The following is a 19,237-nucleotide window of genomic DNA, read 5'->3' as shown; positions in this document are numbered from 1 at the left end:
AGGAGCTGCTGCATGACTTAAAACAATTTTCATTTAATGATGGAAAGTTATGATAATTCATCTAACAAATGCAAACTTTTGGGTTTTTTATATCGACTTTGCACAATGTTTTCGTTATTGGTGTGGAACATGTAGGTATGTGCATACTCAGAGGAGGCAGGGGATGAGTTAGACGAGGAGGACCTTGCATTAACAGGCAGAAGTGCTGCTAGTAATTTGAGTGGTATGGCAACTAAAGGAGATTCTCACATTGGTCTTGGTGAAGATCTGGAGGAGGATATATAAGCAAGAATAGGTAAGTTCCATTGTTGAAATGTAAAAGAGAAGACAGTAATGAATCTTCAGTTGCTTATCCAATTCTGTAAATTTCAATGTCTTTTTGTATGAACAAATCTGAGGAGAATTGACCAAGAATAGAAAAATAAACTTGTGATACCTTATGTAAAACAAAACCAGAGTTGAAATATAATGGTTAAGCTAATAATGCATTTTTTCATGGTGGCTTTATGATCTCATTGGCAAATATAACTATTTTGCTGATTGTAACCCGGGCAAATGGTTCTTCTCCATGTACCACATTGTAGATGTTAATTTCTTGAAGGGGCGCCATATTCCAATTATAACTTTCAGTCAATCAATGCAGCTTTTGTTAATGATGTTTAGATCACGTTATATTTGGGTAAACCATGTTAGTGATTTATATAATATATGCTTGATTGCTATCAAACGATGGTAGGAGTAACAATGTCAGGACCCGTCCAGAATTCCTCCTCCGGAACCCTAGACAGCCCTGATCCCAGGAAAATACCACCGAACCTTCCAACGGAAAATCCGGCAGCACCTCCCCTAAGGGATTTACTTACCACAAATTTACCTGCACTGAAAACACACTTCAAAAAAATATCCCCTTATTCCTCCCACAAACTACAAATTGGTTCCACAAATTCCAGCACTTCAAAACAAAGTAATCCAGTGCAAAATAAATACAACAAGAATGAAAGAAATAGTACAACCGCAATAAAGAAGAACAGGGTACTTCACGAAGTAAAACAGCGAGGAAGATCAAGTCCGCTCCGAGTGAACACCGACAACCTGGTACCTAGAGGAACGGAATTTAAGAGTGTGAGATGCTAATCATCTCAGTGAGCGACCCTACTACTATACCATATATTATCACAGTAATGAGTATAAATAATAATTATTTGGAAATAATATTTTCTCTCAAAACCCTTACAATTCTCTCAGTTGGAAAGGTTCCCCTTTTAAAACAATTTCACAAAACCCTTTATCCATATTCCCCGAAACCAAGACATTAATTAAATACCAGAAGCGGTAACAATTATATCTTTAATTCCAATTCAGTTTCCAAACATTTTATTTTTAAAACACAGTTCTGAAAATCATTTGATGCACCCACTATATACCAGTGGCGCCAACAGTACCCAGCGTCCCAAGGTACCGCCAGGCAGGAGGTTATAGAGAGAAACCGGCATACGGTCGCGTGGCGTCCCACAGCGCCGCTGCTAACCTGGTGTCCCGGCCAAAGGGGGGTGGCCGCCCTCTCCGATGGCATCCACAGGACACCCTCATAATATCAACCGCGCGCTACTCACACCCACCTGCGCGCTAATCACATCACCTGCGCGCTAATCACACCCACCTGCGCGCTAATCACAACCGTGTGCACACTAACCATATCACATATACCATATCACATAATCAGAACACCAGTACGTGCACGGTGCATCTAAAAATCATAAAATCCATAAATTTAAATCATAAAACAAATTTCACATTTTTCATAAGCATAGCGGGCATAATCCATCCGCTTGAACCGGGAAATTCTCCACAATTTCCTTATAATCCATACCATAAATTCCATGATTTTCAAATCCACCAACTTCCAAATCCATCAATTCAAATATCCACATTTTCCCAATAGCATAAATAATTTCTCGAAATATCATAATCAAATCTCATAATATTCCATGGGCATATTTTATAAAAATTGAAATCACCAATATAACCAAATATTTTCTTTGAAATATTTGAAAATCAAATCATGCCCAATTTACCATTAAAACCACACCAATTTCAAAATCCTCAAAACCATAAAATAATTCCACACGGCATAAATTTGTAGAATTCGCATTTTCTTAAATCCAATAAGTTCATAAATACTTCTACAATAAATCCAATAAATATTTGGCACATAGAAATTAAATTCCAAATATTTAATTCACACATAATATATTCATCAATTAAATTCCCCAAAATTAATTTGAAGGTGGGTCACTCACCTGGAGCACGCAATTAACCCATGATCCACTACGGGATCAATTCTACGACTCACCGGTGCTCCTAGAACAAAATTCACAGACAGTCAAATAAATTAATATTTTATTCGGGTAAATAATACCCGGTACCCGGGGGGTCAAAACACAAACGATAACTAAAATTTACGAATCATATACCGAATCGAAGCTCGAGTGATGCTAATCACAGATCCGGTCTTAATTTTCGATGATCGTACCCGACGGGGTTTGAATTTTATCGGGAAGCTTTTCGGGTTTCGGCTCCGCAATTCTCCCAAACCGTCGCGAATTGGTGGAAACGGAAGTCGGATTTGGGTTCAGGAGGTCGAACACTGCGGACTGGAGCTGGCCGGAATTTTCGGGGTACTCGCCGGAACAGTAATTTCCGGCGGGCCGCCACGTCACCGGCAACCGTCGCCGGAACAGTAATTTCCGACGGTGGCCGTTTGCTGTGAAATTTTGCAGATTTGTAGATCGTGAGGAGAGCAATCCAACGGGACCGACGGTGAGCAAAACGGAGGTCGGACGGCGGAGAAATCACCGTTTGAAGATTTTCGACCCCTCGCCGGAAAACGCTCCGATCCCGGCGCGTCGGTGGTCCGATGGCCGTGATTTTTGGTGGGTAGGCCGGACTTGAGGAGAGGATGCTGGGTGTATGGCGCGTGTACTGTATATCGGCCGGAATAGTGCCGATTCGCGGTGGCCGGCGGTGGAGGGGAAAAATCGCCGCCAAACTTCGGACGTCCGATCCGGGCGCGTCCGGCGGCCGTTCGCCGTGAAATTTGGAGGTTTTGCCGGAAATGAGGTGGGCAATCTGGCTGGCTGGCGCATGTACAGTAACTAGGCCGGAAAAACGTGAAAATGGCCGGCGGCCGGCGGGTCCTCTCTCTCTCTTTCTCTCTCCTCTCTCTCTTTCTCTCTCTTCTCTCTCTTTCTCTCTCTTCCCCGAGAGTTTTTCAAAATTAAAACCCTGCATGACACTGTTCATGCCACGTGGACCACTCAGAAGCTGACACGTGGCATTTCACTGTTCACGACCCAAAAACATTAAAATAATACGGTATCCGGTAAACTTCAAACGTCCATAACTTTTTAACCGGATGTCCGTTTTGAGCGTGCCGCTAGTCTGTGAACTCGTATCGACGAGCACTTCACAACCATGCATGAGTCAAAGCTCAATTCCCCATAAACAAAAAGTCAACTCCGGCACCCCTTGGACAGTTTGGACCGCAACTTGTTTCGTCCATAACTTTCAAACCGTAGCTCCGTTTTCGACGTGCTACCAGTCTACGAACTCGTGGCATCGTGCACTTCGCCACGGTGCCCTAGTCATCTCGAAATTCCCACCGAGTCAAAAAGTCAACTTTTGACCCCTTTGGTCAACGGTCAACAGTCAACCTCGGTCAACGTGCACGGATTCCGGTGCGATTTGGGACGGGGTGTTACAAACAACTTGTCATAAGAGTCAAAGGTAAATAGTCAACATAAGTGAAAAGCAACATTTGTAACGTTAAGTAAAATAATGTCCCGAAAAAAGAAGAAAAAAAGTAAGTACACATACAAATTGGGTACACAAAATATGTTGAAGACTGAAAATAATTTAATGCATTGACGTGTGTCATTAACGAAGTAATAATACTCATGAAAAGGGGGGCTCAACCGCGCAGTGACTTTGTTTTGACTACTCGATCACCTATTCCAACTTCGGAGTTCGGAGACAGTGGTGTGGCAAAGAATATCCGTTGTTTTTCATGCAACAACTCTAAATAAATTTGAATCTCCACCTTCAAGAAAAATAAAAGATAATATATAATATATATGTATGTATATATATATCATAAGACAGAATGTTTCATCCTGGCCAAAAATATATATATTTTTCATCGTGGCCTATTGAAAAATATGTCTAAATTTGATGCATGTGTGGTGTGCTTACCGCCTTGGTTTATCGCCTTGTACGGTTGAGCACTTCCACATTATCTTTTCTTGTTCATCATATTTACTGAACTGGTCATCTTTTAGCATAGAAAAAAAAAAAAAAAAGAACATGTCATCAATAAGTTTAAAATAATAATAATAATACCAAAAGAACCTTAATCTTAATAATAATAATAATAATAATATTAATAATAAGAGCTGCAAGTAAAAACTTTTTTGGAAAAAAAGATACTTGAAAAATCTTTGAAACTTTTTCGGAAAAACAAAATACTTGAAAGCTCCTTACGCACCGGTGTCATCATCATCGCCATCATCATCATCTTCTTCTTCAATTATTGGTACTCTTTCTCGTTTGGAATCATCTAAGAGTACTCCATCATGAGAAATATCCATCTCTAGGCATCTAGACACTGACAAAGTAATATGGAATGGGAATCTAACATTGTAATTCCGGGAGCAAAAACCTTTGAGATTTGGTAGGTCAGAAAGTTGCAAATACTGCAACCGACTGAAAGTAATTTCATTTTCTTCATCAATAATACCCCCATGGTCGTCATCACATCCAACGATTTCTATCATTCTTTGACAGTTTTGAACTTTCATCTTCACAAGATTGATGAAGCCTTTAGCCACTGAATATGTGATTAAATGCTTCATTCCATTACAGTTGGCTACTTCCAATTCCACAATATTACTGAAGGAAATAGCAGATGAAACTATATTCTTTAGTCTTGCACAATCCTCCACTTGTAGAGTTTCCAAATTGGGGAAAACTGGACCTCCAAAATGAGAGTTGCCTTTCCATACATGCTTCAGCTTCTGCATCATAGCAATCTTGAGAGTTTTTAAGTGTGTCAGCTGAGTCCAACCTAGATGTACTTCCCCATCCAAAGATCCTTCGTGGATAAATATTTCTTCAATATTTCCATATAACACATAAAGTGTTTCAAGATTGTGACATTTCTGAAATAAAACAGATGGAGGAACAGCTGATGTAACGTGTCGGCAAAAAACGATGAGAAACTTAATTTTAAAAAACTCTACTGGGTATGAACCATACGATGTCTCCTTCAAGTCCAACGCCAAGGTTTTCAAATTGGAGAAAGAAAGCTGTCATATATATTACCATCATGTTAAAAGATAAGCTTTTTGACCAAAGTTATAAAAGATAAGCTAGCTAATTAATTAGCACATTATAATTATTCTTCTTAAAGTTTAGACAATCTTTATTTTTTTTTAATTACTTGAGTTTAATCATAATATAATGCATAAATTTTGATCACGTTAACAAATTAATGCATAATTTTTAGAATTTATTCTATAACTATGTGAGATGGAAGGAGAAAAAAAAAAAAAAAAGGAGTTAGGTTTAGGAGTGACTAGAGTAAAAGGGTTCTATTTGGTATAGCAAAATTAACCTAGATAAATTAATGTTACATAAATGAATAATCTCATTAAATAAATAAAAATGTTCGATCTCAACTTGAACCGGTATATTAAATGAATAAATTCACTAAATATATAAGATAGTAATTTTTAGAAAAAATTTTAAACCCATTGAATATATAAATTAATAATTGATAAAACTTATAAGAAAATAAATAAAATATATAAACGTTTACAATACATAATAAAAAAATTTTACTTAAGAACTTTTATTCCTTCCATTAGTAGGTTTATTTGTATGGTGAAATTCCCTATTAATTATTTTTCTTACTTGTTAATTGAATTGTGATCGATCCGTGATTTTAGATTTGATCAAGTGTAATTAGTTTTTTATTTATTAATATATATTACATAATTAGTAAAATTATTTCTCAAAAATAATATAAAATTCTTTTTTAAATTGATAAATATTTATTTAACAATAAATTAATAAATTATTCATTTATCTATAAATAAATAACCGTTTTAAATGAATAATTTTTTATAGTACCATATATATTTATTTATAGAGGTTTTAGTGTATTTACCTTCTCGAACAAAAGGAATACTTGTTTATAGGTTGGTATGACCAAGTGATGATGTTGCTGCAGCAAACATGAAGATTCCGCAGCCAGCATCTCTAGTTTGTCACATCTATATACCAAAAATTCAGTGAGTGAGGGCCACTTGGAAGTATGCATCCCCGGATAGAAACTACTGAGCTGCGGCAGATTGTAGAGGCATACATCCTTTGCACTTGGAAACACAAACTTAGGCATAGTTGCTTCTTCTACTCCCACTTCTTCACCAATGATTTCCTCCAGTGTCTCACAATGGTGAATCCACAACGTCTGTAGCTTCTTAAGATTTCTATTTCTGGCCATGTATGCTGGGAATACATTTTTCAGATTTCTACAGTTGCGAATATAAACTTCACAAAGATTTCGACAGCTGAACATTTCCGAATGATGAGGCGCTAATAATGTATCATTAAATACCGCTTGCAATGAACCACAGTTCCTTATATCTAAAACCTTCACATTACTGTCCAATCTTTGGAGTATACAGGGCTCAAGAATACGTATTAAACTTTGGCAAGCATCAACCTGGATTTCGGTGAGTTTGCAAAACGAATTTGGATCAAGTTGGGTGTGCCATATTGTCCGCAACTTATGCAAGCCTTCGATAACCAATTTCTCCAAGCTAGGAAAACCAACCTATATGATCCATAACAAGTTTTATTTATTGAGAACATCCAGTTATATATATCCAAATCTATATGTGTGTGTGTGTATAGATATATATAGTTCTGAAACTAATACAAGCATATCCTCACCTTTTCGTCAAACAAATAGTGTAGAGCATCATCTCTTATATTTTTGCTCACGCCACCATGGATGAATGGCCCCAGCTTAGTGCAATCCTTTATATCCAAGGAATTCAAACTTGAAAATTTGAGGTAAGTTGCTGGTGAGCAGAATGTTTCCAAGTTTGCAAGAGTATTTAGCTCCAGAGATTCTAGATTAGCAAAAATATTGTTATCAATATTTTCTTCAATGCCATTATATTCTTCTGTTGATATTATCTCCACCATATTTTGACATCTGCATATCCGAAGCTTTTTGAGTTGCACAAAGTTTTTAGCCATGGAAGATGAAGACAAGAAAGTTAAACCAGCACAGCCATCCACGATCAAGTTTGTTAAGTTTTCAACAAGCTTTGGGAACGCAACATGTTCCTGTTTTTTGTGTATAAGAACAATTAATGTTAAGAAATTAAGTAATTCAATGTATTTAATATATATTGATGAGGCTATCTTCTTTAGTCAAACACACACTGAAATTCCATGTAATATTGCAAACATACATCATTCATGTTGAGGATATCAACACTGATTTAGGATTCTAGAATAATCTATAATATTCTATTATTATCTTCATGAAGACTTAGAGAGCAAGTAAAAATTGGAAATTGATGAAAAAATCAGCAGTAAAAATCTTTGGTCCACGGCCAACCTACAATCATCTTAGTCGGCAAATATAATCGACTATGTATGGTTTGAATGTATGGTTGTATTGATGTTTGTACAAGTCTAATATAAGCTCTCAAGTAAGTTAGTGGGTCTGTTTGTGAGAGCTAGTGGGAAGAGTGTATGAGCTCTCAGATAAGTTAGTGTGTCCGTTTATGAGAGCTAGCGGGAAGAGTGTCTAGGTAATAGGCTTGTTAAATGCTTAGTGTCCCAAAGGATCGTATGGTGTGGGTCCCGCTGAATGTATGAGTGTTTTATGATGTTGTCTATGTATTTGTATTGTATATATAAGTTATTAATATAATATAAGTGATTTTACCCCAACAATTCATATGTAATATACTAATATCTATGAGAAGTTTTTGGTACAGGAAAACATGTGTTCGTTTTTTATTCTTTTGCCATTCTCTATTTTATCTAACGTTGATATTGTGTTCAATGTATCTCAATTTGTCTCCTAAACCTTTTTTCTTTTTAAATGGAACAATTTACCCTCACCCGAGGCAAAATCAACAATTGGTCCATCCTTATATTCTTTAATAAAGAAGTTTGATGTAATAAACAAATTCTATGATTCAAATGGATAGCCTATTTCATACACTTTATTTCAACATAATAACAATTCTGAAACAAATTGACAAAAAAAATAAATAAATAAATTAAGTGAAACAATTCATTGTCTATATATATATATATATATAGATATATTTGGTCTAGCTATTTAGTTGTTGTTCTTCAATTTCGTATAAAATTATATGTACTATGGAAATTACCAACTTGACATTTTGTATTTTGGTGGGGGTGGGGAACTCGGTGAAAAATTTGCTTCCAAATTAAAAATTTAGGAACATAACTCAAAGCAAATGCCCAAAAGAATGATTTTAAAATGGTTAAAATCACTTTTAAGAAGACAAACACTTTCTATCTATTGTTTAGTTAAAAAAATGTAAAGCTACTTTTTAGTGAATTTTTTGTTATTAGAAATAACCTACTTACCAATTAGGTGATCATTGAGAAATCATTTCTTCTTTAGAAAGAATCATCCCTTAAAATTTAAAATAAATTATTATTTGTAGTTTTTATTCTTCTTCTTTTGTATATCATTATTATCAAATGATATGTCAATATATTAGTGTTTAAAAAATATTATAAACACGGATAATTGAAAACCTAAAATGGATAAGAAAAACTCAACACAGCTACAAGATACTATTTGTCACATCATTTGACAAATGGAATTGGACCGTAAACAAAGTTGGTGATTGTATCATTTTTTTTTTTTTTTTATGCTCATATAAAATTAAGACCCACGTCAATGTATTTAGCAAATGTACCTTAATTGCATTACGTATTAAAATGATTGTATATATGAAAAGTGCTAGAAAAATAAAAACATATCATGTTGAAATAAAAAAATCATACCTTCTGACTAAAAAGTCCCATGGGATTAACGATTCCACTATTCTGAATAATTTCTTTGAATCTTGCAATATTCTTATTATTATTTGAGGAGAAACAAGTAAGCCTTGGTAGACATTTTATTGCCAAAGATCGTAAGTGAAGAAATTCAATGTGATCAATATTTACTTGAGCCTCAAAATTTTCTTCATTTTCATCAACAACAATCTCTTTCAGGTTATTGCAATCAACCACTTTTATCTCTTGAAGCTGCAAAAAGTGTAGGGCAGTAGAAAAGGTAAAGAGGTTCTTCAATTTGGGACACTTTTCCACTTGTATGATTGTTAAGTGTTTAAAAGACCCACGTGGCAGTTCCCCAGAGCATACACTTTCCAAACTAACAAGGTTGCATAGAAATAATGTTTCTAAGACGGGGAAGGCAATATGCGAAGAACTCCAGCAGTTTACAATCTGCAAAATGTCAGGATTATTTTCGACATGGAGATTTTTCAGTCGCGGAAAACCATCCATGTCTAGTTGATAAGCTATATCATTAACTCCCTCCAACACATCCAGGAACAGATCTTCAGACTTTTTCATCAATGTTTGAAGACCTTGGTCCAATTGATTGGTTTGAGAGAGCTTAAGTTTCAACGACTTGGGAGTTAAGTTTGGACCATACCACATCCAAACATCACCAATAATAGATATCTTGAAATATACCAACTTCTCAGAAAAACAATTGATTGGTAACTGGCTAGGATCCTTAAAATTTACGTTTAATGTGGTCAGGTTAGACAAATGCTTTAGCTCTGAAAGGCTAGCATTACATCTTTCATTGACATTGCTTACTTGTTCAATCTCCCAGTTGATGAAGTTGTTATCCATCCTCAAAATTTCTAATCTTGTCAAGCGGGATATGACATTCGGATGAATTACTTCAAGTTCAGAGCAACCATTTACATCCAACAGCCGTAGTCGAGTCAACTGACCTAGCTGTTTGGGTAACAGTTTAAACTTGGAATGCACCAAGCTAAGAATTTCCAAGCTTCTTAGCTCACCAACCATTGCTATATTTCTCAATTCGCACTGATCTAGACATAGTGTTTGCAGATTTGTTAAAGAAACAATAGATGGAGGCAGTGAGGGAATACAGGTACAGGCTAAATCTAAAACTTTGAGCTCTCTCATCTCCTTGAAAAAGTTGTGGGGAATTGGCAGTGATTTTTGTGCAGCATACAATTTGAAGAGTTGTAGCTTTGGGCATTCCAACTGCTCAGGAAGTCTGGGAATGTTGATCCAATGGAAAGATAATAAAGTGCACTTTTCAAGGAATTCTTTGTTTGGCCATTCCTTGAATTCGTCTCCATCTATTAGTGATAAGAAATGCTGATCTCTAGAAGCAATTTTTCTAGCAATGTCACGAGTAAGATCATGCATTGTGGCCGAACGATTTGGAAAAGTATCTAGAAACAAACAAGAGTCTTTGAGTTTATCAACCAATGAATACAATCTACTACGTTCTTCTTCCATTGTATTGATGCCTTGAAACAAACTCAAACCCAAACCCTTTGTATATTCGAACAAGTCTTCAACGTAATTGTATCCCCCAAGCATACCACAGATCAAAAACAATGATTGCACCTCCTTACCTTCCAACTGATTGTAACTCCACTCTATGCCCGAGTATGCTTTTTCTTGCATTTCTTTTCCTTCACACATTTTTTGAAGTCTCAGAGCATCTTTCCATGAGTGTGAACTTTTACCTTTCAATGCTTTTGCAAGTGTCACAACCAAAATTGGCAAGCCTGAACATCTTTTGGCTATTTGAATTGCTGTGTCTCGAATATCAGGGTCTTTAACAGCATCACCCACGATGTTCTCAAACAAACTCCAAGTTTCTTTTTCGTCTAAAACTTCCAGTCGAAACTCCTTCTGCGTGCCAATCTCGGAGGACAATACGTCTCGTTTTCTTGAAGTCAACAGAACTTTACATATCCCAAATGGAAGTCCCAACGTTTCCAAGTCAAGCATTTCCCAAACGTCATCCAGAATTACAAGAATATTCTTCTTGTTTCTTATGTAGTCACTTAGAAGGCGCGCTCGTCCTGCTATGGTCAAATTTTCATCAATCTCCACACCAAATTTTTCCGCAATTTCTCTTTGAATTCTCTTCAAATCTGGATTATGTCTCACTTCTACTTTGGCCACATTATCAAATAACTTCTCCTCTTCTGCTCTCCTGCCAATTTCTTTGACAAGTGTGGTCTTTCCAACACCAGCCATTCCAAATACTCCAATCATGTGGATATTAGAATCTGTGAGTTCCTTTATAATTTGAGTTGCAAAAGAAACCCTCGATTCAAAAGCTAGGTACCCAGCAGTTGTCCATACATCCTTTGGAGGAGTGGCATATGAGACACCACTAGGAAAGTCTCCCCCTTGTCGGATTTCAGCAACTACTTGTGCAATTTTTGTTGCCTTCCGGCTTGGACGATAACGGGATGAAATCAAACTTGGACACAATCCCAATAGACACTTGTTCTTCTTCCATTGGTTTTCATCTTTCAAGAATTCATTTGCCTCTCCAATCATCTCATCCACCTTTTTCATCCACCTCTCAACGTCAGCTTCCATTTTGTGGCCTTTTCTTAATGCTTCATCAACAGAGTGCTGGACCCTTCCTTTAGCATCAACTAAGTTGTCAACTTCACTCTTTAGATTCTCAACATTGCTTTTCAAGTTTATTACATAACCCACTTGCCGTACAACCGGTTCTATAGTGTAATCAACAATTTTTTCAACAGTTCTTTTAACAATTATGGGCAAAAAGTCCATGCTCACTTTCACAATTTTTCAACTATATGTTTTTCTTTTTTTTTTTTTTTTTTTTTTTTGGTGGAACTGTCAGATACAAAGAAATTATAAACCAAATAAGCAATCAAAATTTTTGAACTGTCAGGCGACAGAGCAATAAGATAAATATAATATCGCAGGATAGCATAAAACGTAAGTGAAATCAAATAACTAATCGAAAGCCTTACTTTTGTTGCTTTCGGTCACAAATCAAGCTATAGATAGTTGCTCTTCCGAGTCCTCCTCTTACACCACGTACAGAACAAATATGTAATCCCTCTGGTAATCTCGTCGACACAAAGCACCAAACAACAAACGGATTTTCCTTTTTCTTTTCTTTTTTTTTTTTTTCCTTTTTTTTATTTTATTTTTTTTATCCAGTTTCTTCAGGAAGTAGAAATGATATGCACGCAAAAGGCAAAAACCTAAAAAACAACTGTTGGAGATCAGGAAATGATTGAACAAATCAAAACTAGATAGAAACGACCGAAATAGAAATTACAAAGTATAAACTTCAAGAAGAAGATGACTTGAAGCAGAAAAGAACATGGAGAATTGGAAAAATGAGTGCGTTGACTTCTGTTGTTGATATCAATCATCCTATAGTCCTTTATATTATAATTTTCTTTTCTTTATCAGCTTTGGGATTACTTTTAATTATTTATTTATTTTTTTTTCAACAAGAAGGCACTTGGATTACTTCGACTGATAGATTTGAGAAATGTCTTGGGAGTTTACTGGAGTCCTTCACTTTTATTGGACTCCTCTTTAGACGTTTTTCCAAAGAAAAGAATAAAAAAATGAGACAATAATAAATTATGAAAAAGAAAGTTGAAGATAATCAATTTTATTTTCTTGCTACTGTTTATCTCCTGAGAAAGTTCTCATAAACGTATAAAGACCATCAAAACAGAGCTAAGCTGACCTATAAGAATAAAAAAATAAGACAATAATAAATTATGAAAAAGAAAGTTGAAGATAATCAATTTTTTTTTCTTGCCACTGTTTGTCTCCTGAGAAAGTTCACAGAAACTTACAAAGACCATCGAAATGGAGCTAAGCTCTCCTACATATAGAAGCTTGCTTATACAGACACAAAGAAGACTAAACCAATTAAATTAAGATAGCTGGCCTTAACAAACACTGTTAACTAACTACGTTAGTTGAAATAGAATTACACTCCAAGACCCTCCCTTTAAACAAGAAACTGGAAGAAGCTTGAGAGAAAGTAACTAAGTAATAGGTACCACGCGAAATCTGTTTCTTAAGAAAAGAAAAGGAGTGGTTCCTAAAGCCTTTGTGAAAATATTAGCAGTTTGTTCTGCTGTGGGAACATAATGAATTTCCAACTCTTTATTCGAAATTTTATCACGAACAAAGTAAATATCAATCTCAATGTGTTTTGTCCAAGCATGAAAAACTGAATTTGAAGCAAATGCTGCAGCACTAATATTATCTAATCAGACAATTGGAGATGGTAATTCAAGTTGTAACTCATAAGCTAGATGAGTTAACCAACTAAGTTCATAAGTGATGTGAGCCAAGGCACGAAATTCAGCTTTAATACTAGAATGAGCAACAACAAATTGCTTCTTAGAACTCCAACCAACTAAGTTCACAAGTGATATGAGCCAAGGCACGAAATTCAGCTTTAATACTAGAATGAGCAACAATAGATTGCTTCTTAGAACTCCAACTAAAAACGTTAAGACCAAAAAATACATAGTATCCACTACATGATAGCCAATCATCAAAATTGCTTGCCCAATCACTGTCTGCATAACCATGAAAAACCAAAATTTCTTTAAGAACAAACCATGATGTGGAGTCCTTTGAGATACCGTACAAGGTGTTTGCAGGCTTCCCAATGTGTAGTACGAGGTGAGTGTACAAATTGACACAACTTATTGACAGTGAAGATTATCTCAGGGTGGGTAATAGTGAGATACTGTAAAGCACCAACAGTACTCCGATATTGCTTAGGTTGAAGAAGAATATCACCATCATATAAAGACAAATGATTAGAAGAGATCGTAGGAATGGAACAAGCTTTAGCCGTATCTATTTTGATCTGAACAAGTAAATCTTAAATGTATTTTGTCTGAGACATAAATATGCCACTTTTTGTCCTTTTTACTTCTAAACCAAGGAAGTAAGATAAATCTCCAATATCTTTGCGTGAAACTCTCTATGAATTTGAGTAATAAGAGTAGTAACTAATTCTAAACTTGAAACTATGTTAACAAGATCACCACATATACTAGAACGAACACATGAACGATTGAGGTCTTGAGAATGAAAAGATAATTATCTACCACAGAATTAATAAACCCACGTCGAAATAAAGGTTTCTTAAGTTTATCAAACCAAGCACAAGGAGCTTACTTAAGACCATACAAAGCTTTATTCAACCTACAGACATAATCAGGAAATTGAGCACTTATACATCCTTTAAGTTGTGTCATATACATAGTTTCTTGTAGATCACCATTTAAAAATACATTATTGAAGTCCAATTGACGTGTGGGCCAATTATAGGATAAAGCAAGCATGAGAATCACTCAAATAGTAGTGGATTTGACCACTGGACTGAAGGTTTCAAAAATAATCAAAACCTAGTTTTTGATGAAGACCTTTACCTACAAGCCTTACTTTATATCGTTGAATAGAACCATCTACATTATACTTGACTCTATGCACCCACTTATGTCCAATAACATTCATGTTTGAAGAATAAGGAACTAGAGTCCATGTATTATTATGAATAGGTGCATTAAACTCAACATCCATAGCACTTTTCCATTCTAGACTTTGTTAAGCTACACTGATAGTACGAGGCTCAAAAACTGAAGAAATTGAAGCTTTATCTTCAATTGTTGTATCTGAAATTTCCTTGGCTGAGACATACACCTTGGGCTTTATAGTACCACTTTTAGAACGAGTCTGCATGGGGTGCTTATTATGCTGAATAAGTAAGTCAACATAAATGTCAATTCCAAAAGAAGTTGAAAATTTTGACTTTTGAGATTGTAAAGGCAAACGTGACTATCTACAGTAGAAACAGTAGTCGACATAGAAATAAGATCATGATCTAAATAGGACTCTAAAACTGAAGATCATTGACTTAGCTCATGTGAGTTCTTTTGTGATCTTGTAGACTGACTATGAGGAATTGTGGAAGTAGAATCAAAAGAATTTGTAGGAGTAGAGGACTAAGATTGAGATGAGAAAGCCTTAGTAATGTGCTCACCTATAGATAACATCTAAAAGCCTATTGGAGTTGTGGGTGTAGTATTGACTTTGAACAATGATGAATTTGAATACTGATCATGTGGACAGGAGAAAGAAACCTCAATAGGTTGATTTTTTGAAACAGAATCTTTAGCAAAGGGGAAGTCAAACTCATTAAACTCAACACTTTTTGCAAAATAAAGTTTTCTAGAGGGATCTGGACATTTGTATCCCTTGTGTTCAGTTAAATAACCAACAAAAACACATTTTGAAGTTCAAAAGTGAAGCTTCTAATTGTGATATAGTCTCAAATATGGATAGCAAGCACAACCAAAAACTTTAAGAAAACCATAGTTTGGCATTTGATTATATAGCTTCTGAAAAGGACTTTTGTAATCTAACACTACTGTGGGAGTTCTGTTAATCGAATAAACAGCAGAACTAAATGCTTCTCACTAGTACTTTAGAATCATATGAGCATTAGCTAATGAACTTAAACCTACCTCAGTAATGTGTCGATGCTTTCTCTCTGCTTGGCCATTTTAAGTATGAGTATGTGAACAAAGATGCCTAAAAAGAATTCCACACCGCTGAAGATATGGAGTCAAACTATGAAATTTGCCACACCAATCTGACTGTAAACATTTCAACTTTACACCAAATTGTCTCTCAGCCATCTGATGAAGGTGAATAAAACATGATAGAGCATCGACTATAGCTTTAAAGGATAAATCCAAGTATATCTAGTGTGATCATCAGCAAAATGGATATAATATTTATAACCATCTTTAGACAAAATGGGTGATGGACCCCACAAATCAGTATGCAGCAAATCAGGTATCCCATGACTAATATTAGAAGATGAAGGAAAAGATTCCAGTGTTGTTTACCAAAATGACAAGCTTCACAAAATTGAAGAATCTCTTTATTAGAAAAAAACTTATTACAAAGAGTTAACACTTCCCATAGTAATACAACTGAAGGATGTCCTATTCTCTGATGTAAAACGTTAAAGTTGTCATCAACATTCTTATTACTATTGACAGCAAGAGCATTACAAGTAATATAAGACAGATTATCTCTTGAACTGGAAAAAGCAGTAACAGAGAGTATTTCTTAAAAGGAAAGAAAATCTACAAAGCTGACTGGTTATCACAAGACTTCATTTTAGAAAAAGCTGGAAGTCCAACATCTGCAACTTGTTGATTATATAGAGGCTTCTTATTGGAAATCTCAGTGGCTTAAACTTTTTGAAAGGGATAAAATTTCTTTTGATCAGCATCTTCTTGAATCACAGCAGAGTTTGACCATGGCAATTCCAATTTGTATAGTCCAGCATCAAAAATTCCTTTAAGAACAATCACTCCTAGCTGCTTATCCTTAAGCAAGTAATAGTTAGCATGAAATTCCACCACAATATTGTTATTACAGGTCAACTTTGAAATACTAAGTAAATTCTTAGCAATTGTAGGAACAATGAGAATATCTTTTGAGAAGTATTGAATAACCAGATTCACAAGTAACTATAGTATTGCCAATGCCAACAATATCAATACCTTGATCGTTTCTTATCAAGGACTTGTTCTTACCATTATAATCAAAGTATTGGAGCAAGCCAGTACTTGTAGCTGCTACATGATTTATAGCTCCACTATCAAGATACCAGTTTGTGTCTCGAGCCAAAAGAGGAGTAGTAAATAGTGCTGAATGATTCTTAAAAGATTTATTGTCTCTTGGTGGTTCAATCTATGAGGCTGAAACAACCTGTGAAACTGGTAATGGGTGAGGATGCCATTGTGGCATAGTAGGAATGAAAGTCTGACCAGTTGACGGTACAAAACTAGGTAACATAAAGGCTGAATTTCTCATTTGATGCCCAAATTGATTGTTAAATGATGTACCATATTACAAAGGTGATGATGCCCCATATCCTAAAAATTGTAGACTGCTCATAGCAAATGGTGGTACAGTTGAACACGTCACAGATTGAGGTGATTTGCTATGTCTAAAATAGCAAACATTAGCAGTATGTCCCATTCGTTAACAAATTTGACATTAACGTCTCCTATTTCTGAATTTATTCTTGCTTTTAGACTTTGAAACCACAAAATCATTTGAAACATCAAAAGCATTTGTTATAATTACGGAGGAAGAAGGGCTAACCGGTAACAAATTGGTACTACCATTCAGAGAATTTTTATTCACCAAAAGTGTGGCAATTAACATAGAGGTAGAATTAGACACAGGATTTGAGGGTAAATCATGAATTTTACTGTGTAACAGATCTAATCCAACCAAATTTACAGGAGAGCTTGCAAGATTTGGTACAAAATCCATTACACCAGCACAATTTTGAACTTCAAGACGATCTTCATAGTAAATAAGATGTTGTTTTACCTCCTCAAGACTTGGGGGTGTTGAACGTGTTGCAGACTGACTATTAGCATTTCATACTTTGGTCCAAGACTTCTTAAGATGTAAGAAACAAGATCTTCTTCTGGAACAAAACCTCCTTCAGCTGCCATTTGATCAGCCATAGACATCATCTTCAAGAAATATGAAGCTATATTGTTCGATCCCTTTTTCCTATTCTGCAACTATACACATCTGCAGCAAGTTCATCATTGATTTGGAAGCATAATTCAGCTCAAAAACTCACCAAATTCGATGAGAAGTTTTCAAATCTATCACCAATCTAGCTATAAAAGAAAAAATTGCTGCTACAATCCAACCTTGAAGCAATTGATCATGTAGAATCCAGAGACGTGTTCCGAAGAGTAACGATTAAGAATTTATTTCGTCAATTTTGCACTCTAGGGCACCAATTTCTTGCATAAACGGTGGTTCATCTTTAAGCACAAATTTGTCCAGCTTATGGCCTCTCAGAATCGGCAGGACTTGAAGCTTCCAGATCAGAAAATTACCAGCATCAAGCTTGAGTATTATGTTGGGAAACGGTGAAATAGAAATCAGATCAGTGCGCACAAGATCGACCTCTGAGATACTAAGAAAATTAGATGGCAGAGGATGTGGAACTTTATCTGCCACTGTTGAAGATTTCTCTGCTCTGATATTAAATTAAGAAAAAGAAATTTTAAGATAATGAATTTTATCTTCTTGCTACTATTTCTCTCTTGAGAAAGTTCTCAGAAACTTACAAAGACCACGAAACAGAGCTAAGCTCTCCTATATATAGAAGCTTGCTTATACAGATACAAAGAAGACTAGACCAATCAAATTAAGACAGCTGTCCAACTAATTAACAAACATTGTTAACTAACTAACTAAGTTGAAACAAAATTTAAAAACAGAAAATAGTTGATGTGGAGTTTGACCTGAGCGAGAAACTCCAATAAGTAAAAACCATAAAACAAAAGAGCCAAGGACTATGAATCTTTTATTCAAAAAAAGAAAGGAAAAAAAAAACAAAGGAAGGGAAAAGCTGGAAGCAAGGATTGAAGCAAAATTCTAAAGAGGAGTATATGTTTACGGACTGAACTAGAATAGTTCATTATGGTGTATAGTATTTAATATGAATAAAATAATTATCACATATATAATAATTTATTATACATAGAAAGAACAAAAATATGAAAAAATTAATATGAGTGCAGAGTAAAAATACTTTACAAAGAAAGTAGTTGAAAAAATATATAGTATACATTATTTAGACAACTTTGCAATACTGTAACAATTTTTAATATTTAGTGAAATGTTAATGTGATTATTGCAAACAAAATTAACAAAATGTGAGTATTGCAAGTAAACAATACATTTAATAGAAAACAACTATTTAAAAATATTATATCAATTATCAAATAGAAAAATAGATTAAAACTCAAAAATAAAATATTGATTAATAACAAGTTTATAAGAAAAACAGATTAAATTATTAATTGAATATATTACCATTAGGAATTAAATACAATCTATTTATTTTATTAGAAGTTGTTCGGTAACTATAATTATAACTATAAATACACATTTTTAAGTGTATTTATAGTTATAATTAATTTGATATTTTATTTGAGGGCCGATTTCCCTT

At 34.9% G+C, this 19,237-nt stretch overlaps 1 protein-coding gene and 1 long non-coding RNA gene across 3 annotated transcripts; both read right to left on the bottom strand.

Moving 5' to 3' along the window:
* Positions 1–4,535: 4,535 nt before the first annotated feature.
* LOC125423572 (probable disease resistance protein At4g27220) lies at positions 4,536–11,943 on the bottom strand. Its single transcript, XM_060815369.1, has 4 exons — positions 9,130–11,943; positions 7,015–7,416; positions 6,227–6,895; positions 4,536–5,363 (listed from the first exon to the last, which is right to left on the bottom strand). The coding sequence occupies exons 1-4, from the start codon at positions 11,941–11,943 to the stop codon at positions 4,536–4,538; spliced, it is 4,713 nt and encodes a 1,570-aa protein (XP_060671352.1).
* A 4,152-nt stretch (positions 11,944–16,095) lies between these two features.
* LOC107422627 (uncharacterized) lies at positions 16,096–18,642 on the bottom strand. 2 transcript variants are annotated; one of them, XR_009638462.1, is made up of 2 exons: positions 16,782–18,642; positions 16,096–16,571 (listed from the first exon to the last, which is right to left on the bottom strand). It is a non-coding gene; the product is annotated as an uncharacterized LOC107422627 (long non-coding RNA). The 2 variants fall into 2 exon arrangements; XR_009638463.1 differs by having other exon boundaries at positions 16,096–16,562.
* Positions 18,643–19,237: the final 595 nt, after the last annotated feature.

Source organism: Ziziphus jujuba, chromosome 3, assembly GCF_031755915.1.
Source record: "Ziziphus jujuba cultivar Dongzao chromosome 3, ASM3175591v1".
Classification (NCBI taxonomy): Eukaryota; Viridiplantae; Streptophyta; class Magnoliopsida; order Rosales; family Rhamnaceae; genus Ziziphus; species Ziziphus jujuba.
Note: the sequence above shows the minus strand (reverse complement) of the source record. Positions and strands in the feature narration are given on the sequence as shown.

Bases quoted from the DNA above. Each gene is read 5' to 3' on its own strand.
- LOC125423572 (XM_060815369.1), bottom strand. From the start codon at position 11,943: ATGGACTTTTTGCCCATAATTGTTAAAAGAACTGTTGAAAAAATTGTT. The intron at 7,417-9,129 runs GTATGATTTTTT...CACAAAAAACAG, and splicing joins TGGGACTTTTTAGTCAGAAG to GAACATGTTGCGTTCCCAAA. The intron at 6,896-7,014 runs GTGAGGATATGC...TGGATCATATAG, and splicing joins ACTATTTGTTTGACGAAAAG to GTTGGTTTTCCTAGCTTGGA.